This window comes from Bicyclus anynana, chromosome Z (assembly GCF_947172395.1).
Source record: "Bicyclus anynana chromosome Z, ilBicAnyn1.1, whole genome shotgun sequence".
Classification (NCBI taxonomy): Eukaryota; Metazoa; Arthropoda; class Insecta; order Lepidoptera; family Nymphalidae; genus Bicyclus; species Bicyclus anynana.
Genome location: NC_069110.1, coordinates 8,575,772 through 8,603,719, shown reverse-complemented (window position 1 = coordinate 8,603,719; position 27,948 = coordinate 8,575,772). Strand labels below are relative to the sequence as shown.

Genomic DNA, 27,948 nt, shown 5'->3' with positions numbered 1-27,948 from the left:
TATAGTAAAAATTTCACTTAAATATTATTATTAAATATGTCTGTGTGTTATTTAAGTAAAATTCTATTATGAATTTATATTATGAATAAATACGAATATAAGTAAGCAGATAATCCTAATGAAGTTTACAGTTCTCGAAGACTTACGACAGATTTCCAATCAGAACAATATCTTTGTTAACAATCTCTGCATCGGGATCTTACTTAAAAGCCGAAGTTGTCCGTTTAGACTGCCTCTTGGGATTGGTCTTAGTGATCAATGGATTTGCATAATAAATTTCTCGGAGAATTTCTTGGAATGAATCACAACGATCATGTATTCATATTTGAATTTGAATGAGATTTTCATTGTACACATTAGGTGACACCTGAATGTACCTATGAAAGCAAAATGATATTATTGTGCGAAAAATTATGCACATTTGTATTTTCATTCATTATTAACCCCTATTCGGCTCACTGCTGAGCTCGAGTCTACTCTTAGAATGAGAGGGGTTAGGCTAATAGTCCACCACGCTGGCCCAATGCGGATTGGCAGACTTTGTATTTGGAATGGCTGCTTCTCTGTCATGTTCCTGTTCCTCTATCTGCCTATTATTCTTTAATATTTTATGAATTTCATGTCTATGTCAAGAAAATAAGCAGACAAACTTATTAAGCTTTTATAAAATCGCGAAAGTCTGGCTATAACAGACTCTTTAAAGCTTTCTCATTAATTAAATACCTACCTCTGTTTCCGCAGACATCTGAGCTGGAGTCACTGCTGTGCAAGCAAGAGGGCGCATCACTCGCGCCCGCCCACATGGACCTTTTCGATGGCGGAACGACTTCGCGTGACGATGCCTTCCTCCGCCCCGCCCTCTGGGAGGACATCGCCTCATCCATCAGGAACATCGACCCTGAGAATGCGAACATGCTCGCCCCACTCGGAGCCACCCACGTTAAACTGGAAGCTGAGGAGGTGCTTCTCGAGGAATGTGCCACACCGTTACTCAGCCCTCTGGAGATCAAGACGGAGAGACTCTGTGCACCACCGACATATGCTCATCCCCAACCCCCCCAACACCAGCTGCACCAGCAGCCGGCCACTTCCTTCTCGAAATACCCCCCCTCGAGGCTAGTCTACATGTCGCCGCTGACGCCGCCAGGATCTGATCAGGGTAGCCCAGGAAACTCAATGCAGGTAATCCTAAAAGCCGATCGACATCGCATTGCGACTGTTACTTAATATGCGTCAGATGGTACCATCGCTTGCTCGCGACTGTACTTTTTTATTTTGCGAATTAATCAAACGTTTTAGCATTGTCATCGAAAGTACGAGAGGGACTGGATTTAAGTCGGTAAGCATGTACAACTGTTAAGAATTATTTATTTAAAGTAATAATTCTGATGAACACATGTAGGTGCTATATAAATAAAATACTTAAAATAGATTATAATAAAATAAATGTACTGTTCACATTTATACATAATATAATATTACAAAATAGCAAAGTTGTTAATTCGTCGAAGTTTTTGACAACTAAACAGCGCACTTAGAAATGAATATCATCAAAATGAGAATAATAATGATAATTTTAATTGATTGACGATATACGGCAGGCGTCCACAGATCCGCATCGTACGTATAGAAAGTTATACAAGTGCATCCACTGATTCAGATCGTACGGATTTTATCTAAAATAAAATTAAAAATCCGTTTGATGCAATGCGTCCGATACGTACGATGCGGATCAGTGGACACCAATAGTGACGTGATTGCTAATGTTATAGGGCAGGGTTTCTCAAAGTGGGGTACCGCGAACCCAGGGATTCGCCATTTGACGGCAGCGGGTTCGCGACTAAATTTACGTAATGGTGGCTTGATAACTGATACCGAGTTAGAATTAAGGTTAAAATTGTCCAAAATTACTCCTATCATTGAATCTATTTGCGACAAGAAACAAGCACACCCATCACAGTATTATTGCGAAGACAATTGTTTTAAAGCTTGACCGTATCGTGTTACCTTTTATTCAAATTTTCAACCTTATTTTCTTTACCAGTCAAATTATTTTTTTTTCTCTGGGGGGTCAGTAATTAGTAAGGGTCAGTATTCGTTGTCACTTGGAAATTTTAATAGGGGTTCGTGGAGCCGAAAGTTTGAGAAACCCTGTTATAGGGCAATATGTACTGATCGTTGCAGGGCGGACCGCGACGTACGCCGCCTCCGCCGTATCATCCGCCGCCGCTGCTGCGAGCACCGCATATGCCACCACATCCAGTACCACAAAGTCATCATCATCCTCAGGTATCTACCACACTTCAAAATGTACAATCGATGCCTTATTCAAACTGGGAATTGTAATCTGGTCTCTGCGGGTCTTATCTACTTACGCTAAGAATTGAAATTCCCGTCAGGCCACAACTATTTTTATAAATGACGTACCAAACATGATGATAAATCACCAGAGTACAACACTTGAACGTAACACAAGCTACGTTATCTTTAGGGCTAGATGCAGTGGCAGATTTACGATTTCGCCGTCCTTACTGGCTTCTGAAATCGATAACTTAGCACGCAATTTTTTTTGTCAATGTTAATTTTTCGATGCTCATTTTCTTTATTTCTATAAGACAAATCTTTTGGGACAAATTTTCCACCATCAAAAATCTGCCACCCTAGCTTACTTAGCCTAATGGTAAATCCGCCTCTGGATGAATGGTAGAGTTCTCTCTGTTTATTTTGATCAACATTGTGACCAGGCTATGTCACAACCGCTACACATGGGTCAGCAACCCGCGCCAGTGCAGCATCCACATCAGGCGCCGCCTCACTCGCGTCTCGCGCCACCGCCCGTCAAGTACAATCGCCGGAATAACCCGGAGTTAGAGAAGAGGAGAGTTCACCACTGTGACTTTCTAGGTGACTAATATTGCTATTCACTAAAAACTATTCCTCTACCCACGCGCCAACGTTGCATTGAAGAATACTCTCGGATTTTTAAGGTACCATTAGCTATAAGGTGAAACAATCTCTCTCTTAGACGAATCTGTTCTTCACTGGAGTCATGCAGTTTTACACTTGAAGGTGTCATGGATTGGAGGTCGTCATTATTTAGGTAGGTTATTTATCTAGCACCAATGCGTACCACATCCGCATGCAACTGCTATTTACATGAACTCAATCGTTTCCCAGCCTGTGGAGTAACGTCGTGGCGATCACAGGTAAATATTTTTGTATGCGCGCCTCCCGCAATCAATTCCCAGCCTGTGAAGAGTGCGTGTTAGCGAATTTATAGGTGACTATTGTTTATGTGCTAGCAGAAACCTGCGCAACACCTGTACGCGCCAGCTCTTCACTCGCGCCTCGCGCCACCTACCACGCCGAACAAATCCATGTGCAAAACAACCCCGGCATTGAGAAGAGAAGAGTGCACCATTGCGAATTTATAGGTAACTTCTTTATGGGTACCTATAAATACATACATACCCCCTATGCATGTACCTACATAAAATTACGCGATAGTGGATTATTTAAACGAAAATAACATCGTAGAAAAATAAATTTATCTATCAATGATTATGTTAAATGCTAATTTAATACTTAATTTATTATAGTTATTAAATACAATTTATTGATGACTAATTAATATTTCAGGGTGCTCCAAAGTATACACAAAAAGTTCGCATCTGAAGGCTCATCAGCGAATACATACAGGTAATAGACAACTTTACTAATACATATCTTATCATATGATGTAACAAGCACTGCGAATGTAAATACTGCACAGGCGAAGTAATAAGCGGTTAGAAATACAACAGCATTGAGGTTTTGCCCTTCTTAAAGCGAATGTGCGTTTGACCAGTTAGAATTTACATGCTTCAACAGCCATTTTTGTTCACAGGAGAGAAACCTTACACTTGTCAATGGCCGGAGTGCGAATGGAGATTTGCGCGGTCGGACGAGTTAACCCGTCACTACCGCAAGCACACTGGCGCTAAACCCTTCAAATGTGCGGTTTGCGAGCGGTCGTTTGCGCGCTCCGACCACCTCGCGTTGCACATGAAGCGTCACCTGCCCAAAACATCAAAATGACACCTGAGGAGAGGCGGGGACCAGCTTTCCGTGCCTCAACCTACTCAAGTGCGTATTGTTACATTTTTCGTCAATGTTAATCTTCTTCTTTAGTTTTATATAAATACATATAAATTCTTTTCATTTAAAAATATTTCAAACTATTGCTTTTCATTAATCTCACTGAAACTAGATAATTAGTTGTTCATTTCACTTATTTTTTGCTTCATTCTCTATATATTTATATAATTATTATATAAAAGTAGTGTTTTTGTCCACTTATCGTATTTAACATTAGTACCTACTATAGTCCTTGGTCCAGCAGGCTAATTCACTAACTTCGACTTATGTTAATTAACAGAAACGAAATTGAGATCCAATGTAGGTACCTTCGCGGGTATCTTAAATAATAATCTTGTTAATAAAGACCACATTAGTGAATAGACCAGCTGAAAGTTCCACATTTATTATACACTTGATTTACTACATATTGCAAAAGAAAACCAATAAGTTTGTGAATTTGAGTGATATTTTCGTTAAATGAATATACAGTAAAATATAGTATCTTTTTTCAGGAAGAATGCAGCGAGAGCCCCTTTTTAGAGTGCGACCTGGAAGCTAGTCTGATGGAGACATTCTACAGTGTGTTGTAAATCCATAGACACGACAAACGATAACAAATTGCATGTAAAAGCGGGTGTGCTAGAAACCAACACGACTTATCTCAATTTCCTCAAATTTCTTAGGGAAAAATTAACTTAACTTAATTAAATTACACGTTTTCATAATTGTTATCATAAGAGAATGTGTGAAATTAGTATTTAGTATTTTAAAATGTGCATTACAGCAAAAAATGCCTATTCACAGTCGGATGCAAATCAATAGATAATGGTATTGTAAATTTATTAGAAAACGTATCAAAATCACAACAGTTACAATCATTACCAAGGAATCGCTTTACATAATGTACTTACATACTTATTAATTATATTATTGTAAATTGTTAGCACAGAGTCATCTATTGATCAACCCAAAATAATATGTTATTGATAAGTATTTTATAAATATTTATGTACATTAAAAATGACAATTATCTCTAGTGAGACGCAGTGTTTTGTGACGCCTTGCTATCGACATAATACTTTTTATATCTAGATACAATAATATTACGAAAGTAATTTATAGCTAAGAAATATTGCATCTATTTCTGCATCTGAAAATCAAAATTGTCGTGATTTTACTTCAAATATGTATGTAACTATAGTAATTTATTTTTAATGAATAGTAAGTAATACTCGTAGTAAAAGAGTAACAAGAGCTCCTTGTGGATATATTTTATCTTGTGTTCAGTCGCTGATCGTTTGCCGGAATTACTTGTAACTACTGAAGTATTTAACAAAATATATCTAATCGAGTATGGCGGGCTACAGACCTGCAGTTTTAACTTTACAGTCATACTGTTAAGTTAAATCGTCCGTGCGTAAAAATCAGGAAAAACGGAGAACTGTGCAGTTTTAGTTGTTCAGTTTCTCTTTTGATTAAATAAAACTGTACAGTTAAAACTGACGGTCTGTAGCCTGCATAACCCACAGATGTGCAGTTTCAACTGAGCAGTCGAACGGTTCAGTTAAATCGTACGTGTGTTGTGTCCGTCAGTTTAACTACAGCTTTTTCTAATGATTTTGATTCCATTAGATACTTCTGTACATTTAAAACTGAACATCTTAGCGCGGTCTAGATAAAATATTCGAATTTGAGTAGGAGTTATTGTGAGAAATATTTAAAACATATCACTGTTATTTGTCACAAAGTTCTTTTTATTGTTGTAATACTCATAATAAAGGATAAAAAAGCTTGCCTTAACGAAAAAGACACATTCATATTTTAGAATCGAAGCTATTTTAAATGTATTTAAATTAGAATATAAATAATACTTTAGTATCAATCAAATGCGTAAATATTGTATTAATGTAATAATCAATGCTTTTCACTTGAAAATTAGTAAACATCCAAGCATATTGAAATTTGCTCACCGACGTGGTAAAGGAGTCACAAACGCGTCTAGTTGTAAAAGTTCTAAGTATTCATTAGATATGATTAATTTATTATAAGTGTAATTAAAATTAAGAATATAAGGAATATCCAAGATATTATAGATATTGTATGTTAATGATTTCAAATATTAATAGGATTAGATAGGTAGCAACTAGATATAAATTAGAAAGCGTTTTCGAATCACACGGCCTGGGAATTTGGTGAAATGCCTTAATCAATGAGCACCTTTATACCTTAGGGTACCTTTATTAATAACGTTAAGCGTTGTGAAGATTTTTAACCCCCCTCCCTCACCTGGTAGAGCAACGTAATGAATTCTGTCTCAATCCCCTTCTCCTGCCTCTAACCTCTCATAATATCTTGGAATATGAATCATAATTAATCAAAATATAGAATAAATGTGCCAGATTTCAGAAAAAATTTAGTCGAGTTACATACGTACGTACGTTACGTACTTTGAATTTATCTGATTTTTTTTCAAAGTTTACGGTGTTTTTTATTTAAGTGTTATTTGATGAAACCTCCTTCCTCCCTCATGTGAGATTGAGTGAGATTAGGCTTGACTCCTCTCCCTCTCCAGTCACGATGTTAATGGATATCATCTTAAATTAGTAGTTCTCTAACATCATCGCAAAATGTACGGCAGTTAATATTGTATTGAACTAATATAAAACCAAAGTGCATAGCAGTTTATAATCCATTAAGAGATTTTGAGATATTTTTCGGACGTTATGTCTCCTAGGTCCAGTGGCGTAGCGTGCCTTGGAGGGGCTCTGTATCAAAATTAGTTGCGGGGGGCCCAAATGAAGGGTAAAGAATTCTCAAAAAAAAAACGCTCGCTTAAAATAAATGTGACTTAATGTATGATGTTTCCAACTTTTGGGTGCACGCTTAATCCAGGAAAAAAACTGCTTTTTTGACGTGACAACGTCTTATAATTCGATGGACCCGGCTGCACTCTCGAAAAAAGATGACATCATGCGTCGTTCCCTCGCACTATGGTTGATAACTGCCAACTTTTTTTACAAGAAATAAAAATAAAGTGTACTGAAGATTATTAAACAGTATTTTAGAAAAACGAACATTTTCTTTTGAAAAATGCAACCATTCCATCATCAGTATTTTCTTATGACGTTGTCGCGTTCAACAATCGTCAGGTAACCGACTTTACAGACAAGCGATTTTTTTTTAGTTTTGGAACTACAGTTTGTTATGGTTTTTCCCGGGGAGCACCAGATTATTGATACGTATGCCTTGGCCGTATAATTCGAATTCGCAGCTATCCACCTTCTAGTCTCGATTTATAACGGTTTATATTGTTTAATAGGCACATTTCACTCATATCTTTCATACACTGAAACTTACTCAATTGCAACACTTTTATTTTTGTAACGACTATCACCTATAGTGTCAGCCATTGACGATCAAGTAAGCTCACATGCCTGCAGTAGATAAAACTGATCGTGTATTGGTCGCGATGTGCATGACATCATTCCGATTGCGACCAACACACGATCAGTTTTATGGACAAACTCGTATGTATTGAAAATTATAGCACGATATGCAGCTCCGGGTTGTCATTGTCAAAAAACACATTTGACTATAGTCTAGCAAAAATACGATTGCATATAAGTATCTTTTACACGACTATTATGTCAATTTATTCACTTTAGTAATTTTTGATAAAATCCCTTTGTTGTTTTTTGTTTTAACTGTGTATAGGAATCTGCAGACTAATTCGCTAACTTTGAAGTACCTTAGTTGACAAAAACGAAATTGAGATTCTATGTAACAAAATGTTATCCGATGCCTACTGACAACACTTTGTGGATATCATACAGTAGTAAATGACATTTCTCAGTAGATTGACGTTTATTTTAATATGTTGTTAAGAAAGACCAAATTAGCGAATAGGCCAGCTGGCCGGAGATATATAATCTTCTTTATGTATTTTAGATTTTGACTCTGATACCGTAATTGCAAATGAAATCAGCGGAAAATAAATAGTCGATCGCATATTTATATTACTTAAACTACTTGCGTGTTCCCTTTAGGGGTTTATAACAACTTCACTTCAGTCTGCGACAAACTAATTTTAAAAAAATATAATAAAATTAAAATCTTAGCGTACTTTAACTAAGCTAATATTAATTACATGTAAAACGCTTTCATGATATTTATGAGTGAATATTATAGAATGAGAGCCTGTAATTGTCATACCTCCCTCATGTCATGGTACTTACGTACTTTTAGCTTTTATATTATGACGAAGATATGACCATTACACGCGACTCCATTACAGCTAGCCTTATTGCCTCCGTCCATTATGTCAAATCTATCATCATTCATGATATCTGTACTACTATGAGATACCACGTAAACGTTTCTTTCCATGATTCTATCCAAAAACGCAATATACTTCGCGCCACGAAACAACTCCTGTAGACGCGGCACTAATGTCTTACAGTGGCATTCATAGACGTTGTAGGACAACCTAGGGGATCATTCACCCGCTGAGTGTCAAATTCTCAAACAAATAGAGGCTAAATTCGACACTCTGTAGCTGAATGATCCCCTGGGGGTGCCCCTACTATGTCTATGAATTCCACTGTTAGTGCCGCTCATTGTCATTTGGGAATTATTATTTGGGCAGCCTTATTATTATTTTCTATAAGGCGCTATCAATTTTAGTTCAGTATTTAACCGCGGGACTTCATCGGTGGCGCGGAGTCTAGTTTAATACTGACATTGTGACTGTATATTATTGTGATTTTCATTTCACAAAGTAAATAACTGTAACGAAACTATATATAACTCGCAAACGCGATTCATTTCTGTCTTTCTCATTCTAGATTTGTAAGAACATCGTTACATATACGAGCATGAGCACTGTTTACTCGTTTACACCTTCAAAGCCTGATGGAAAGCATTAATTAGACCGCATCAATGCTTTCCATCAGGCTTAATTGTAGTCAAGCGCAAACCTATATTGTATAAAAAAAATAGCTTCGAACAAGATGTATTAGACGAAGAAATCCTTATCATAACAGAAACAGATGGTTCGTTATATTAAAAATCAACGTCAATTACGTGGTGTACCCGTACTTTGGTACCTGCATAATCTTTTGGTACGGATACCTTGGGGATGTTGCATGAGTGCCTTCAAATTAAGTAGGTAATATTGACAACAATTGTATTTTATAAATATATTAAATAATCATATCTTATAATATCATGTATAAAATAAGATATTTTGCCATCAATTAGTCACTAATTTTGTGCTAATGTAAGTTGGGTAATATTAAAAGAAACAGCACAATTCACGCGGTGATTTAATGTATTAAATTCGACATTTCAAATCGTCCAAAGAAAATCTATTATAATCAACAGATTTATCAGGTACGAATTTTGTATATACTCGTATAATAGAGGATACGAATTAGAAACGACCTTCACCGTCTGTTTATTGGATGAACAGTGTTTTATATTAAATTTTGTATGTTAAATATATATTACAAGGAGGTTGCCTAAAAATCTCTTGGCTAAACTAAATAAACTTATGATTGTTTGGCCAGGAGTCTTCTAGGTAACCTACTCGAGATATATTTTTTAACTTACTAAATTTAAAATATTCATTTAAATCGTATGCGTGTGTCAGTTTTAACTGTACATTTTTTCCTATACTAATAGCATTAACAACTGAGTCTTAGGGCCATAAATCATTTCTCTATATCTATCTCGCTTGCACTTATGGGTCTTATGGAGCCGTCTAGTGAAGGGTGTAACAATGAAAGACATATTATCGATAAGTAAAGTTTATTATCGTATCTTGTTCACAAAATTAAAAAAATTAACAATATTTGATTTAATATAATACATATTTCATATTATATAATTATTAACTAAATAAAATTAATCTTCATCTGAGTCTTCATCATCAGAATCTTCGTCTTCTGCCAAATTTATTATATATTAGTATCCATAGTGCGCAACGAGTAACACATGAATGTATTTATTTAATTGCAGTAAACACATTTATAGCAAAAAAAATACGCAATGCAATTACATTAGAAACCGACCAATCAGAATCGTCCAAATCATTATTGACTCATCATTAGCACGTGCGCAGGTAGCCGTTTATCGATAATTAGGGTGCGCAGGTAGGCGCGCTGCACATTCCTATCTTTTTTGACTTTTATGACCGGACGACTCAGATGATAATGCGCATACTATAGTGTCTTTGATAACTGTACAGTTAAAATTGAACGTCTAGTACTAATATTGTGGTAGTGAAGTACCATTCCAAGCTATCGACATTAGCATGGGTACCATTTTCATCGCCTACTTTAGACAAGAAGAATTTAAAGTGCCTCCAAAAATATATTCTTAATAAATTAAGAATTGTTTTTCATATTTTCTGCCATGTTTTAATTATAGTTTAGATTACCTATAAAATAATTATTTTCTCATTTTTTTTTCAAGATTTCAATGATTATTTTAATGTTTTTAAGCCTATGTACCTATATCAATACCTAACAATATCTTGTTTCGATTTAGTAACGACATAATCATTTTTAGTCTTGCCACTTATTCTTTGCATTTAGTATGTTGTGAATTCCTATACTTACTTATTAAATAACTAATTAATCTAATTATAATGAATTTTATTGTAAGATGTATTTAATAAAATGATCTACGTGAACAAAAATGCCATAAAATATAAATTGTGGTATGCAAGTATTTTATTTAAGTAGGCACGTACTAATATTTAATTTTAATAGTAAAAGATGAAATACACCCTCTCAAATTTTATGGCTATAGATGAATAAGATGTTATTGCTTCTGAGGGATAAGTTCTATATTCCTTTCACGAGGCACCAACCCAACCAAAATAAAGGGCAAATTGTTTGAATTGTTCTGAGTAATGTATAAAATAATTTTATTATCTGGATTTGTGAGCAATAAAAATTAAATTAATTAAAACCTATTGCTAATATAGTAATATACTTAGCTAAAACCTATTGTTGCATATATGTTACAAAAATACGTTCAATAGTTACTCATAAACTGCATCTAAAAACTTTTACAATATTCCTTTTTTCTATTAATGTTAATTTATAAATATTTACAATTCTAAGAGCATTCATCACAGTACTGGCCTATTTTCTATTTTGTTTTGGTCTTTATTATCAAATAAAAAAAAACAAATCAATTGAATGTCATCCACATACTACGATACAAATTACAAATGTCATCCGGTGCTTACGGTTGATATCATATATTATGTAAATGACACTTTGTTGTCCACTTAAATAGGTTGATAATAAAGACCAAAATAGTGAATATGCCAGCTGATCAACTAAACTCACAAATGAACATGAATACTAAGTAAATATATCTGCATTATCCATATAACGGCTCACATAATACTTATATTTTAATCATGAGGGTAATAAGGTATGGAAGTTTAAAAACAGATACCTAATACCTATATATGTGTAGGAGTTTTCCCAGAATATCGGTTTTGATTTTGTATTCCCAATCTCGAATTAGGTACTCGTACATCTCTAGTTTTAAACTCTGTTATATTTTATAAAACACACAACAGTATTTATAATTTGCGTACCAATTTTAAGTTCAGTTTTCGCAGTTTTCATTTACACCTACATACGTACTTAAAATTTTATTTTTATACTACAATAAATATTTTCTCCCATAGGTATTGTAAGCATAATCTGTTTCGATTTTAGATTATAGGGAAAATACTAGAAGAAAATAAGCTTAAGTACTAAATGTGAAGAGTTTATGTACGCGATATTTTTTTTAAAGTTTTGCCATAAATGTCCGGAGATGCCATACTTTAGGTATTTAGTTAATGTATAATTTGATAATCTTAAGTTTATTTTATTTCCTTAAGAAGATTTGTACCTCACTTATGTTCTGTACCTATTTACTTATGTACCTACTAAATATTTTCAATTTGCCTTAAAAATTATTATGATTGTTAGTTATATATTTTCGCGTTATTTTTAATTAAAGATATTTAGTTGTATATGTTGACTAAGTCACGATATAATTTATTACCAATGACATGTTTTCATTTCTTTTATACTATATAATGTAAGAATATAATGTATTTTTTTGTATAGAGGCGTGTATACAGAATGATGTATTGGGATGAAATAAGTATCTACACATTTACCTAAAGGTGTTTTATAGTACCGTAAGAGTTGCCAGATGTGTGATTTACTAACTTTTTATGTTATAATAAAGTACCTATACAAAATAAAGCGTTTTATTTTATGATACACTAAAATGGTGTTTTTAATAAGTATCTACCTGTAAATGGACATAAGATACTTTTTATCACCTTACCTATTCACACGACGTTTTTTTTTTGAGCAGTGTTGAATTTTAAATTTTGGGCGTTGGAAATAGACCTTCATTTAACTTCATACTATATTTGAACGATTTTTAACGCCCGTTAAAAAATCTTAGGAAAAAAAACGCGAATGGAGGCTAAACCTTCATTTGCATGAGAGCTCGAATAAAGACGTTGCGTTTTTGAAACGCTGGCGTATGAACATATACTTGGTAACGCATTTGATCTATTTGAACACTTTTTTAACATCCGTTACTTTATTAACAACCTATTACTTATAATAAACATCAAATCAACTGAGAAATCTGCCTTTTGTATGATAAACACGAAGGGTTCATAGGTACCAGATGACATTTGTTATATAGAATTAGAACTTCGTCTATGTCATATCAATCTAAAATTCGTGTATAACATAGTCAAAGTCATAATAACCTGCAATACGATATTTTTCAAGTGTAAGTTCAAGTTCAGAATAAGAATTTAAATAGAATCTCAGAAAACCAAAACAAAAAAGCGAGGTCAATTATCTTTACCTACTTAATAATAAATCTGTAGAGTCTTTTACCACTAGAAAGCCAAGTTAGTTTTAGTGCCATACGTCATATCTTATCCCCGTATTCTCACGGAAACGAGAACTACGCGGGTGAACCCGAAGAGATCAGTATGAAAATAATGAAATCAGCTTATTTTCCTTATTGTTCAATATTATTTCGAATAAAATTTGAATAAAGTAATCCAAAAATCTTAGAGTTTTAGTACATTTTTAATTTCTGTATCATTCTGAAAGATTTCTAAAATTGGGCCCAATTTCAAACTTCTCCTTTAAGAGTCGGAAAGTTTTGAAAGAGTAATTTTAACATAGCTGAGCTCAGATAGCCCAGTGGATATGACCTCTGCCTCCGATTCCGGAGGGTGTGGGTTTAAATCCGGTCGGGGGCATACACCTCCAACTTTTTCAGTTGTGTGCATTTTAAGAAATTAAATATCACGTGTCAAAACGGTGAAGGAAAAACATCGTGAGGAAACCTGCATACCAGAGAATTTTCATAATTCTCTGCGTGTGTGAAGTCTGCCTATCCGTGCCATTGGGCCAGCGTGGTGGACTATTAGACTAACCCCTCTCACTCTAAGAGGAGACTCGAACTCAGCAGTGAGCCGAATATGGGTTGATAATGATGAATTTAACATATAGTATTAAACTTTTAAACTCAATCTTTAACTTTTTGACGACAAGTAAATATAGTGTCTCAAGAACTTATAGGGGCGCGCGTGTAGTGTATGATTAAATCCCCAATATTTAATTATAAAGTATAGATATTTCATCACTAAACCACGTAAATAATATAACAATGCATCATTTTCAATACAGTGGTAAGGTTAAAAATATTACATTTAAGTTATGAATACGATCGTAAAATAATTACATCGCCACCTCCTTCTTCAAAATAGTTCATTACCTCTTGGACTATAACGTCCTAAGTCACCTGAAGCGCTAAATGGTAAACGGTAATATACCAACAACTTGCACAAATATATAACCGTTATCGCCTACTTTATATAACGTGAAGTAAAACTCGGCTATTCTCATATCGTGACCGATATTTCTATGTTATAGTCTAAAATTACCACTTACATAGGTGTTTATTTGACCTATTTTCGTGAACTAATAACTAATTTCTTTATTTTACTTTAATACAACCGCGCATAAGATTAAAGTAAAGGGAGATTATGAGTATAAACAATATGAAACACAAGCTAATTTGGTGGTCTATAGCCGCTTTTCTAGTAACTGTTGCTGCGTTTACAGCTCACGACGACAATTTTAATGATCTGGATGATGAGGAAACAAGTTATGGAGAAAGAAAAGGAAAAATCTGTGAGTATTTCCATTTACAGTTTCCCCAGCAATATTATAAAAAGAAATTTAACCCCTGTCGTAAAAAAGGGGAGTGTTTTAAGTTACATGTATGGTATCAAAGCTTTTATATTAATGGATCGATACTGATGCGGTTTTTCGTTTGAAAGCTTACGTGATTCAAGTAGTTTTTAGATGAAGATACGATAACCTAATCCGGAGATATCGATGTTTTTCTATTACGTGTGATGGAAAAAAATCATCTATTGTTTAGGCAGGTATTTATTTGCGAATTGGAGTGTTACGATCTTGGGCCCCCGTAATTTTATAGTTTTCAACTATAAATAGCAGCTGCATTTTGTGATCCTAACATGTAGGAACATCATCTTTTTTGGTATATATGTAGGTAACATATCTACCCAAAAAAATCAATGTACCTATATGTGTTACGGTATTCTTCACCATTAACTATTGTATGATAGTATCATATAAGGCTAAGAAACATTTTTTTCTTCATGTTTTATATTATAATACCTACCTCAGAATATAAAATATTATCTACAAAAATACAAAATCATGAATCTAAAAATACATTAATTTAATATTAGATTATGCTGCTGCCCTGCAAAGCGAAATATTTCTGTCCTGCCTCCCTAGCCAAGTGACACATCGATTCTTTTTCTACGATCGCAAACGCTTCGAAAACTACGTCACGTGATCAAGATCTGTCATTCCTATACATTTCTCTAGTTTTCGAAGCGTTTGCGATCGTAGAAAGAGAATCAACGTACGACTTGGCTACAGGGGCTGTATACGTGTCCATTTGTTCCAGTATTCCCGTTTATCAGTATAGTACGATTCGCGAATGTGGACTGCGCCAGTACCAACACTATGAACGGCACATGCCTAGCTCGACGCGAGTGTCACAATTTGAATGGTACCATCACTGGCATGTGTGCTTCTAGGAGAGGACGATGTTGTATTGGTAGGTTTTAAAATTATTATCATTATAATGATATCAGCTGATGGACATAGCATCATAATAGTGCGAGATCCGGCATAAAAAATATATACCCTCATCTGTTAATTATTTGGGATAAGAAATAAATGACAGAAAATATTCACATTGACATGTTCACTAACAGGTGAGGATTTATATTTGTAACTAGCAGACGCCTGCGACTCCGTTCGAGTGATATTCATTTTCTTATAAATCCTGCTGGAACCGCCTATTTTTGCGGTATAAAATATAGCCTATGTTCAGCTCCAAGCCAGTTTATCTGTATACCAAATTTTATCCAAATCGGGTTCTGTGGTTTAGCCGTGAAAAGGTAAGAGACTGACTTACTTTCGCATATAAAACATTAGTATAGATGCCTAATCTTAGACCGTAGGTAGGGATTTACAAAAACAAGATGTCTTTTCCTCCTTTAAGCTGCGGCTTGCAAACAGATTTGGCTGAAATTTGGAACTGGAAATCGATTTTACTCTGACTTATTTATGTATAGATTTTACTTTTCATCCCGGAAAATATCAGTTCCCGTGGGATTTGTGATGAACTGAATTTCACGTGACCGGAGTTGCGGGCGTCCGCTAGTAGGTATAATATAAGATCCTATGCCGTAAATTCCTGCCCAAATGTCGCCAAACACACCATGGCATTCCTCCAAGTTCCTCCATTTCAAAATCCTTACTGAATAACACTAGTGTAAGCTTACCTTAATATTATACCTTAAAAGTTACGGTGTCATCATCGTCCTCATCATTATGCCTCTTGTGTGGTGAAGGGTGGTATTTGACTAGTTAAGACTTTGGCGATTCTGCGGATCTCTTCATTATTGATTCGATCACGCAATAACACGTTCCATCGCCCGCCGAATGATTTTGAATCATCATAATATGCAGCCCATTGTTATCGACCAAGTTGGATCTCTAGATAGATCATCTCAACATGCACAATACGGTGTAGTATTCTCCAAGTTAAAATGTTGTTCAGTTAGTATGGGTACGGTGACAGTCGCCTGTATGACGTTTATAATACGTAGGTACCCGCGAATCGCGGCAAACTTTCAATAGTGAAACCAACTGTCACCCGCACCATCCTACATGCAACAAAATGTAGACGCCATTATTCAATGTTAAGCCTAAATATCTCGTACATAGCTATTTTAGTTTGAAGGAACATTAATAACAAATTGCTTGTTATTAATGTTCCTTCCAACAAAACAAAAAAAATATAATTTAATCGTCTAATTTTAAACTTTCTGTTTAGTATCACGTGGGTGCGGCACTTCGACGAACGTAAATAACACTTACTTTACAAGTCCGGGATACCCAGCAGCTTATGGAGGTGGTCAGTCTTGTGGCATAATTGTCAATAGATGCAACAACAATATCTGCCAGGTAATCAAGTAGAACTTCGTATTTTTAACAGACTTAAAAAAAGGCAGGAGGTACTGTTTTAGGGTTCCGAAACTCAAAAGGAAAAAACGGAATCCTTATAGATACCACCATACTTCGTGGTCCGTCCGTCTGTCTATCAAGATCCATTTTCTCAAGAACGCATGGAGGTATCAAGCTGAAATTAATATCAAATTCTCAGGTTGTCTTAGAACTTAGAACTTTCAAAAATCAAACTTCTAAGCCAACACAATCTAAAGATTTTTGACATTCGCAAAATGATTAAAGCCTACAGGGTAGTACCCGTAAACTCAGAATCTTAAAAATTGCAAAAAGAATAATTTTATAGTTACGCCATATAACTTTTTTTTTTAAATAATTTTAAACCATACTTTTTTTCTCGTGTTGAGGTGTTAAATTGAAATTCATAATTCTATAATTCCTTTCTGTAATAAAGTTAAACTTCTATGCCAACGAAATCAAAAGAAACGGTTATCGAAACCTACAGTACTTCCCGTGAACTAAGAGAATTAGCGAGTTGTACAAAACATCGTTACAGATTAGTCGCCCAGGCGTTGGACCGACTCGCACTTGACCGGTTTTTTTATCTTTGTTTACCGTCACCGATAACTCGAAGACGCCTGAACCGATTTGGATATATATTTTTTGTTTAAAAGAGTATCCAGGTGGTTCCATGGTGATTTTGTCAGAATCTGATGATGGGATCCTAGAGAAATTGAGGGTAGGTGCGTTGTAGAATATGATGTATTATTTAGGTAGGTATGCAAATTTTAAGAAATTAAATACCACGGTGAAAAGCATCGTCATGTCTTTAATTTTCTACGTGGGTAAAGTCTGCTAATCCGCATTGGGTCCGTGCGGTTGACTATTTGACTATTGCCCTAACACCTCTCATTCTGAGAGGAGACTTTTGCTCAATAGTGAGTCTAATATGGTTAATCGATGTAGGTACTAACGCAAAAATGTTTCGTTTTGATTGTTATTAGGTTAATTACAATACCTTCTGGCCCTATATTTTTTATATATTTATATAAAACATTTTCAGCTTCGCATTGATTTATTAGACATGGTATTAGCTCAGCCTAACGGGGACGGCGTTTGCAACACAGATTCACTTATAATAACCGGAGGCAACACCATTGTGCCTGTACTCTGTGGGGACAACACAGGGCAAACTCTATTCGTGGACTTTAACGGAAACGCAGCCATAACTATTGCGGTCACCGCAACTCTCGCTACTACATTTACGAGGAGGTGGAACATTAGGCTCACCCAACTGGGCTGCGATTGTCCAGGAATAGGTACGTGCTATTAATTTTTTAATGTTAAGTAAATAAATAACTATAATATATACCTAAGCGTAGGAGTTTGTGTTGCATGCACTTCCAACTTTTCAGTCGTGTGCATTTTAAGAAATTAAGTATCACGTGTCTCAAACGGTGAAGGATCAAACATCGTGAGGAAACCTATCATAATATATAATCAACCCATATACGGCTCACTGCTGAGCTCGAGTCTCCTCTCAGAATGAGAGGGGTTAGGCCAATAGTCCACCACGCTGGCCTAATGCGGATTGGCCGACTTCACACACGCAGAGAATTAAGAAATTCTCTGGTATGCAGGTTTCCTCACGATGTTTCCCTTCACCGTTTAAGACACGTGATATTTAATTTCTTAAAATGCACACAACTGAAAAGTTGATGGTGCATGCCCCGGACAGGTTTCGATCCCACACCCTCCGGAATCGGAGGCAGAGGTCATATCCACTGGGCTATCACGGCACTATAAGAGGAAACCTATATACCAAGGAATTTTCTTAATTCTCTGCGTGTGTGAAGTCTGCCAACCCGCATTGGGTCAGTGTGGTGGACAGCAATGGCGAGCTCAGCAGTGAGCCGAATACGGGTTGGTAACGATGGATAACATTGTCACCCTAAGCCCGTCAACGAACATTGGAGCAGCGTCGTAAGCTCCATATCCTGTAAGGAGACATGACCCTGTAGTGAGCCGTTAAACTAGGCTGGTAATGATGATAAATTTCGTAAAAGACTTAGTTATCTACTTTTTCTTTCAGCTCCAAACGGTTGCTTGCAATATTATACTGGGACTACAGGAAATATCATAGGTTTTAACTACGGGAGTGCAGCAAACACCGCTCTCAGTGCCTCGCTTGTAACAGGGACTCGTCAACTTGCTAACTTGAACTATGGTATATGCATTCGAATGGAAGCTGGATTCTGCCAAATACAATACTCACAAGTAAATAAGTATTTTAATAGATGCCTCGGCAAATATTGCCCTGTCATATAAATTTCTTTCATATACAAATTCTATATAGATACCTAATACACACATAAATATTTCATAAAAATAGGTCAACTTGTTACCTAACTGTGACCCTCACAAGAAAGCTGCTGTATATGTTATGCTTGGAGTTTATCTGCGAGATCAAATCAGAAATGAGGAGATTCACAGAGGAACCAAAGTCAGTGAGTCGTGAAGCTGAAGTGGCAATGAGCAGGGCACAAAGTTCGAAGAGCCGATGGACTTTGGGATCTCAAAGTTCTGGAATGGCGACCCCGCACAGGAAAGCGCAGTATTGGTCGACGGCCCACTAAGTGGTCCGAGGAAATCCAGCAGGTTGCAGGGAGCCGCTGGATGTTGGCGACTCGACTGTTTTGTTTGGAAGGCTACGAAAAAGGCCTATGTCCAGCAGAGTACGTCCATCAGTTCTTAATGATGATGAGGTGAAATCATTAAAAACTTGGTTACAAATACGAAAATGTTATAAAGGTGGTTAAGTAATATTTTCTACTATTCTTTACCTACCTAGGTACATAGAAAATTTTATACGCCTGTTGGTTTGAAGTGATCTACGGTAGTGTTCGACATATTCTTTTTGACCTTGTATGGTAGAATCCTAAACGTTCACTATAGTAAAAATTACTATGTGTCTAACTGCCTACTAATCTTTCTTACAGACTGGCAATGACCCCTTTTCCTTCACTCTTACTGGAGACGTAGATGGGGCTGATAACACGGTTCTGGGCACCGCCGTGGGTGCGGTCAACGGAGCCGCCTGCACCACAGACTTTGTAGTAATACCCAACCCAGTCCTGCCTGGAACACTCACTCCTGTCAATACTGACCGATTCTGCGGGCTGGGCTTCGTTCCAGTACAATGTAAGAAATATTAATCGCGCTAACTTCTAGTCCGCTCTATGCATACACCTCTACATAAAGCCATTAATAAAGTTACATAAATTAAAAAGTTAAGTATAAAACGATGTATAACTCGGTATTTTTAAAACTCGATTTGATTTTTATAATAGTTTCAACCGAGAGTTTCATTCCAATATTGCCTGGAACACTGACTCTTGTCAATACTGACCGATTCTGCGAGTTGGGCTTCGTCCCAATACAAAGTAACATATTTTAATTTATTATGAAACAGCTAAAACTCACGTGACACAACATCCCATACGGTCAGCCCTTAGTCATGAGTTGGTTCTTGCAACACGGCACGATCCAAACTGAAAAGGAAGCGGCGCAAGCTGCCGCTCGCAGCGCGCGTTGAGAAAGGGATTCAGGGGTGGGAAGTGAAGATTCCGTTACACTTTCCGGCGGTTCCGGAACGTCATCTTGATCGAAATGAACTAACACTACCTTACTCCTAAGTTGGTTATTTGTGACATCAAATGAAAAAGCGACCGAATCGAATCGATCGAATAAAAGCAGCACCCACCCATGATCCCGATTAAAATTCGGGTGACGACTAATTTCTATTGCTGCACGTATCTTACAAGGTACCTATTAGAAACTTTTCCCTTATCCAATACCGAAGCCTTATCGAAACGGATCAATAAGGGCTCCGTATGGGTACTAGTTGGACATACTCCGAAGTTGTACCACTCGATTTTAGCCGTGTTTCACAATAAATTAATGTATTTTACTACATTACCTGTCATTTCAAAAGTAAACTAACCTAATTGAAATAAATGAATTATGACTTTGACTTTTGACTTTGATATGTTTGTAGCCGGAGCCAAGCCATTCGTGCTGTACGTCGTGACCGACGGCAATGAGGGAGCAACGGCTCTTACACCTCCTGACGTCGCCAACCGAGGATTCTCACTTGCCTATACGCAAATCGCTTGTTAGACTGTTCATTCAATAAACTGGTATTTCATAAAGTTGTAACATTGCTTTTCATTTTCAAAAGGCGTGGTGTTAATAATAATAATACTTATATTTATTTCAGGCTATTGGTCTAAAATAATAAAATATATATTTCCTGTTATTTATTTGTGATAAGAAAATATATAATATTCACAGAGACACATTGCTAATAGGTTCTCTAGTGAAATTGCAGCCAGTCACATTTATTATACAAAATCAAGGAAACCATATATATGGTTATTTAATATTAATTGCTCATACATACTGGAAGGTTCCTCACTTAAGCTTTTCTAATACGCTAAGGTGATTATAAAATATTACATGGAAATTATAAAATCTGTCTTTTTTCTGGGTTATAAATATAACGAAAATGAATTGAAATGAAACCAATGGTAAATTGGATTCAATTTTTATTATAAATGTATATTAATGTTGCTACAGCTAATTGAATATATTAGGTATATTTCAAAATAAGTGAATGCTTTGTAAGCTTTAAAATGTTTTGTTTTTCAACTTCTTTTAAAATCATACATTGATTAGTAAGCTAATATCACCAATCAAGGAAATAGGAATTTCATCACTTATTTTGACCTTACATGAGTAATTAAAATATGTTAATCAATGTCAATGAAAATTATATGTTGATTGAGTAATTTCATTACATCAACAAATTAATATTTTCACACATTTAAACATCGCAGTAATTTCTAATATACAGTATATTTATTTTTGTCTTTGGATTGTGATACTCGTAATATATTAAATTGTACCCATATGTATTATTGTATGCAAAAAGACATAATTATATGTATGTAATCAGATACCTTATTATTATCTTATAAAAATAGATATTAAAGTTTAATAAATAGACACAAAGTTTGCATAAATACTTTTAACATTATGAAAAAATCCGTTTATTCAAGTATGTCACACATCACTTTTTTTATAGTATAGTTTATAGTGACTACAGGTTACTTACCTACTACATGTTTGAATAAATATGATAAATATGTTAAGGGGATAAAATGTTTTAATGTAATTTCTATTGAGCATTTGCATTTCATCTTTGCATTTCATCTTTGCATTTAATGTCAGGTACTTTTGATATTTACTGTTAATTAAACATCAAACAAATAATTTAAATTTCACATACAACCGCATAAAATATTAAGCATAATTATTTAATACCTGTTTCTTTTTTGTCAGCAGACATTAAAAAAGAAAAAAATAAAGTAATTTAATTCAACTGGATAATTATTGCTTGCTTCAAGCATTTATCACATTGACGGTTTGTAGATAAAACAACTCATTTCATGATTGCAAATAAAATCCAGAACTACAGGTATCCATGTACGCTTCTCTACATGTTAAAATAAATATTACATTTAAATTAAAATATTACATGCAAGACAAAATGGGATACATTATTATGCATAGTCTAAATTACAACCACATTAGAAAAATATATGGGTGCTTGGGAGTATTTCCCATAACTCTGGGGTTATATTCTTTACCGAAAATTAACTAAATATGTTCAAGGAACTTATGTACTAAAATTAATATTTTCGGGGTAAATAATATTTCTTTTGTTTTTTAAATTTTTATTTTTTAGTTAAAAAAATATTACTTATGCAGTTTGTCTCCTATAAGTGGACTCGTCAACACCTTGAAGTTATGGGAAATACTCTCCAGTACCCTGTATATTCCTAAAGGTTGAATCTTTTACAGTGCCACTAATTTACCACGACTTTCATTCATACTTGCCTTCATGTCGTCAAACCATTTGCCGATGTCTGTATTGTCTCTCAGGTCTTGGAACGCTTGGCAACCTTCAATACTGCTCAATATGCCATACACAGAAATGTCGGCTAGATTTGGTTTCTTGCCACCGAGAAATTGTGTTCCTTTCTTATTTATAACATTCACCCAGTCATTAGCTGCATCATATAATGACTGTCTGACATCATCTTTTATGTTGTGTCTGAAATTAATGTTTTGATTGAATATCTTAAAAAGATAAGAGAGGTTTCACCTTGTTACAGCAGGACAGATTTTTTAAATCAAATTCAGTAACTTCTAATAACAAATAAGTATTTTTCAATATCAAGCTGCTGGATGCTGGCGGTTCAAGACCGATGTGCTTGGAGGTCAATGCATGAGGACTATGTCCAGCAGTGGACATCTAACGGCTGATAAGGTAAGGTTGACATCAAGTATGTGCAGTAAGACTTGTGTACTAGCCAATACAAACATTTATAAAGATTCCCTACCGTCCAATACAATCAGGATTGTTTATAACCAGATTATAACCATATTGAAAACTAGCAGATGCCCATTGGTTTCACCAGCATAGTTCCTGTTCCTGTGGGTGTACCGGGATAAAATATAGTATATTCTATCTAAATGCTTTGCAAATGACTCCCAAATCAGAATAAATTAGTATGATGGGGGCAAACCAATAAAAAAGCAATAGGAACAGCAAGTAAGGTGCTCACTCACAAATTCTGCACTTTATATATATATGATAAATATTATAAAATCCCAGTGGATGTCGCAATTTTGAGATCAATACCAGAAATTTTCCTTTTTGCCAAACAAACCATGCACTTGTACTACTTGTAGAGCTTACTGTGCCATGTGGGGACATATTTACTCCAGAGAGGGATTGCAGGGAGAACAACACGAGCGGAAGTGGAGTGTTAACCTCAGAGATTTTCTCTCTGCCAAGCGTTGGCACCCGCACGGTGAATCCGTAGACAGCTAAGATATTCATCTCATCAGGGATAATATATAGGATTCTAAAGGTGAAAGAGTTTCCAAATGGTTCAAATAGTTTCAGAGCTTATTTGATTCAAATAAACAATTTTTCATCTTTATAATATGTGTAAGTAAAGTTAGAGAATAAGGCTTACCTTTTCTTTAACCTCTTTCCTATAACCCACATGGCTGCAGCGCCCACATACACCATCACAGCACATTCCCAAGCAGGGAACGATCGTTTCCACCCTCCAGCTTCCTCAAACCACTTGAAAGTTTCCAATGATTCAGTTGGTGTTCTGTAGACATTTGGCGATAGTGTGTGCACGAGAACACGATCTGCCCATTGACGCCATTGACGTTCTTCACTGAAAACAACACAATATTGACTATAAAATCTTAATATATAAATGTTAAAAGTCATTTACTGAAATTTCAAAAACCGCTTGACATACAAAGATGAAATTTGGCACACAGGTAGTTCATATTTAGTGGGTATCTGCTAACAACAGATTGTGCAATAAGGCCAGATTAAATTGTATGAAACTTCTACTAATTTCTGTTAGTATGCATAATTCTATTACATATTCTTTGACGTAATTCTCTACTGCTATGGCTTAAAGATGGACTAATTGTAGAGATTTTATTTTAATAAATAATATGTAATTTATTATGGTTATGATGGTTATGATATTATGTATGTTTGTTACGCTTTCACGTCGCAACTACTGAACTGAATTAGCTGAAATTTGGAATTGAGATAAATTATAGCCTGGATGTGTCAAACATAGGCTATATTTATCCCGGAAAAGTTATATTACGTGTAGGTACAAACTTACATTTCGCGGTTTACACCGCGGGGCGCAGCTAAATATGACATAAAATTAGGTCCAAAACACTTACGCTTCAATGATGCGTTGTTTTTCATCAGGTACAGCACTGTTGTGCATGATAAAATATTTATTTGTCACGTCACTTGTAATTTTTCCAGTGTCATCCACAAAACGAGTCATCGGATAAAACTTTATTAAATCTCGTAATTGATATGACTTATCCATCATATATGTTTCCAGCACTGATATAATGGCTGTGCTGTCAAGTAGTTGCTATAAAATACAGGTCTAATATGATATGACGCAAAATATGAACACATTAAAAAATTTTTACTTAATATAAATGAATTAACTAAAAGTTTTGTGATTGTTAACTCCTATTATTGAGGTGAAGTAATCTATACAATATGTATTACATTGATCTTGATGAAACTTTGGTAATACGGTTTTTGTAGCTCATAAAAAGGAAATTAAATTAATTTTAGTAGTATTTTATAGCTAAATAAATATCTTCACTGTATATATAGATTTGATTTTCATTAAGATAGGAACCAAGGGATTCTTTCTTGTTGTAAAAGATTAACTCGAATTTGTTTTTTTATGTGACTGTGAATTAAATTAATTACAATAGTGACTGTATACCTGATATCCACCATCTACTTTGGCTAACAATATAGGTACTTTCTTGTAAGCCGACCATTTCACTGCTTGGCGTAGGACTGCATCAACTTCAACAATTTCATAGCTTATACCACGAGCATCAAGATATGCACGAACCTTGCAGCAAAACGGGCAAGTTTGATATTGGAACAGTACTAGCTGTAAGTTGCTTGTGTCTGATTCTTTAATCACCTAAAAATAAGATGAATTTTTACTTTTCTTCTTTCTTAACAATGAATTTAAAATTTTGCAAACCCTGCTCTTGTCTCGAAAAGGTCTTGAATTTAATTAGAATAACAGCTTTTATGTCAGAAACTGAAAACTGATTCTATAAAATGATCCAATTATTTATCATTCATTCCATTGCAAATTCCAATTCCAAATTTTATATAAACTAGCAGCCCCAGTCAAGCTTCACTATGACTTATGTGCACTTCTTCCCTATCCCTATTCTACATCCCCTTAACTCTTAAGGCTTGGCTAGTTGCCTCGACTGGTGATAGACGGTGGGCTGGCTCATTTTTAGCGCAAAGGATTAGCCTGACTGTCCATTGCGGAAATGCAGCCAGTATCCACCATTTCATGTGGGCATGATTTGTATAGTTATTAGGATAAGTTATCTTAAGTTCCTTATTCATAAAAAAAAACAGTTAAAAAATAAACGTTAATTGAATAATTCTGTGTATATATATATATATATATTATATATATATATATATATATATTTATGTGCATATGTATAGTTCCGTGCTCGACAGTGATGAAGTGTGAACAGTGCTTAGAATTTGCACATTAAAAAATTGCGGCGTCGGTGCGAGTACGGTGCGGCGCTGATGCATTTTTAGCCTGTGTACAGGTATTTGCAGCGCGAGTGCGGCGTCGTGTACACGGTCAATATTTTTAAGAACTTTTTGGGTTAGTCCATTGAAAAGTTACATATGGGGTTGTTTTTTAGAGGACGCAATTTTATTTTTTTGATGTGTAGGGGGGTCAGTGGAAAGCTAAAACCAAGTTTGTGGGGTCGCCACCCTTGTCCCACGGCCGCCATTTTGAAAATAGGGGTTGAACTGGTTTTTACGATTTTCTTAACACTAGGAATTTGTCTGTTATAAAAAAATTGTTAACATTTGATTGCTTTCAAGTACGTTAAAGGAATAAAAGGAAAATAGATAATATTACGTAAAATGTACCTTATAGTGAGCTTCATATTTTGGGGCATCTTTTAAAACGCATATTCCTCGTTCTCAACAGAGGGAGATGCCTTTTTCATATTTATTTTATAATGTGTATATCCTCCATAGCCAGCTCCAATCAAAACACCAACACTAGCACTGATTAAGGTTAACTTTGCAGTCGACCTGGGCAAGCGGCTTTTGTCGAGTAAAACAATTTTGTCAAACTTGTATTTTCCTTAATTGAGGGAAACACAACCTTGCGCAGGATAGTAAAAGTTGGTCGCCACATTTTCACCTTTTGTTTTTTTAGATTACATTAATTAATAAAATAATACTGAACGAACAAAATATCACAAACGGTTCTATTGCAAGTTGCAACAAATTGTATTGTCTGTCTAAACTCTAAAGTAATCTGTGAACAAATTATTACAAATCATAGACTGTCATAGAGTCATAGACCATAAAGTGACATAATCTTAGATACACAGGACATAATTATTGTATTATCTATGTCATAGACAAACAAATTACAAACGAGCAGTGTGACCATCTTCAATTTACCGATTCTGCTAAGGCCGGCCACATAATGCTAATGTACATTGTACACTCGTTTTCGTTATTACTATTCATATTGCGTAATTTCGGTTTGTAATTCCGTGGGACTACTGCAAACTCTTATGTTTTTCTTCATTCGAAAAACAAGGTCAAGGTCATGTACGGGCGGAAATTATTCCGTTCGGAAAAAACGTACATGTGCAAAAATCAGATTTTGTTGTAGTGTAATATCATTCAATGTATTTTCACAGATTAATCAATAATATTCAGATAGAGCGTACGGAACACGAAGGTGTCGTTGCCGCTCCAAATATGAAATTCCAAAAGTAATACGTTTTCGAGTCAGTAGGCACGACACGTCACATCAGTAATTTTCATTATTATTCATCTTATATTTTCAAATACTTTAAAAACTGTTCAATAAAACTAAAGAAATAAGATGAATTATTTTTTATTGGTAATTTGAAACATGAATCTGTATGTACTCACAACTGTCATCAAACTGTCATACCTTAAGGGTGGCCACTCACTGGCAATTTTTAGTTGGCTGACTATCGAACAACTAAGTTGCCAACGCTTACAAATTAGTTGCGCAACTTTATAATTTGTATGGGTAGTGGCACCAAAAGTTGAACGGACCTTAATAGATAAAAACGGTTGTGCTAAAATCCCGAATATAAAATAATACGCTACTTACACTTACTCAATATTTTTACCCAGACATAGCAATGTTTTCACTATACGTGTAATTAGAATAGAAGAATATAATAGAATAGAAATCATTTATTTGTTAGCACAACACATAACTAAATAATAACTTAAAACTAATACATTTATATCGTAATAATAACCTAAAACTAATACATTTATATCGTAATAATAACTTAAAATATCAAAATACTTGGATCCTTCTCACGAGATTACCACCATGTGGAATGTTGAGTCAACTATTATTGTTCCGATAGTTGTTTCAGTCAATGGTCTTATAGCGAAAAGCTTCGACCAACACCTTAAGAAGCT

General features: G+C 35.1%; 3 protein-coding genes across 4 annotated transcripts in view; 2 read left to right on the top strand and 1 right to left on the bottom strand.

Annotated features, from left to right (window-relative positions):
- LOC112053215 (dendritic arbor reduction protein 1) overlaps window positions 1–12,301 on the top strand; it is a 93,349-nt gene extending 81,048 nt beyond the window's left edge. The window contains exons 3-9 of one of the 2 annotated variants that reach the window (XM_024092601.2): window positions 742–1,182; window positions 2,185–2,289; window positions 2,745–2,904; window positions 3,306–3,434; window positions 3,640–3,699; window positions 3,887–4,125; window positions 4,632–12,301. In XM_024092601.2, coding sequence (XP_023948369.1) covers window positions 742–1,182; window positions 2,185–2,289; window positions 2,745–2,904; window positions 3,306–3,434; window positions 3,640–3,699; window positions 3,887–4,077 — 1,086 coding nt within the window. In that variant the 3' untranslated portion in view covers window positions 4,078–4,125; window positions 4,632–12,301. The remainder of the gene's footprint in view (window positions 1–741; window positions 1,183–2,184; window positions 2,290–2,744; window positions 2,905–3,305; window positions 3,435–3,639; window positions 3,700–3,886; window positions 4,126–4,631) is intronic. The other variant, XM_052890497.1, reaches the window with a different exon arrangement.
- A 1,866-nt stretch (window positions 12,302–14,167) lies between these two features.
- Window positions 14,168–21,303, top strand: LOC112057826 (uncharacterized). The gene is made up of 7 exons (XM_024098380.2): window positions 14,168–14,369; window positions 15,181–15,333; window positions 16,621–16,751; window positions 17,815–18,070; window positions 18,844–19,028; window positions 19,751–19,952; window positions 20,809–21,303. The coding sequence occupies exons 1-7, from the start codon at window positions 14,222–14,224 to the stop codon at window positions 20,928–20,930; spliced, it is 1,197 nt and encodes a 398-aa protein (XP_023954148.2). The 5' UTR covers window positions 14,168–14,221; the 3' UTR covers window positions 20,931–21,303.
- Window positions 21,304–21,341: 38 nt separating this feature from the next.
- Window positions 21,342–26,812, bottom strand: LOC112057818 (prostaglandin E synthase 2). The gene is given in 7 exon segments (XM_024098368.2): window positions 21,342–22,929; window positions 23,861–24,073; window positions 24,609–24,811; window positions 25,181–25,390; window positions 26,389–26,423; window positions 26,426–26,561; window positions 26,564–26,812. Coding segments are annotated over 7 exon segments (1,155 nt in total). The 5' UTR covers window positions 26,663–26,812; the 3' UTR covers window positions 21,342–22,670.
- Window positions 26,813–27,948: the final 1,136 nt, after the last annotated feature.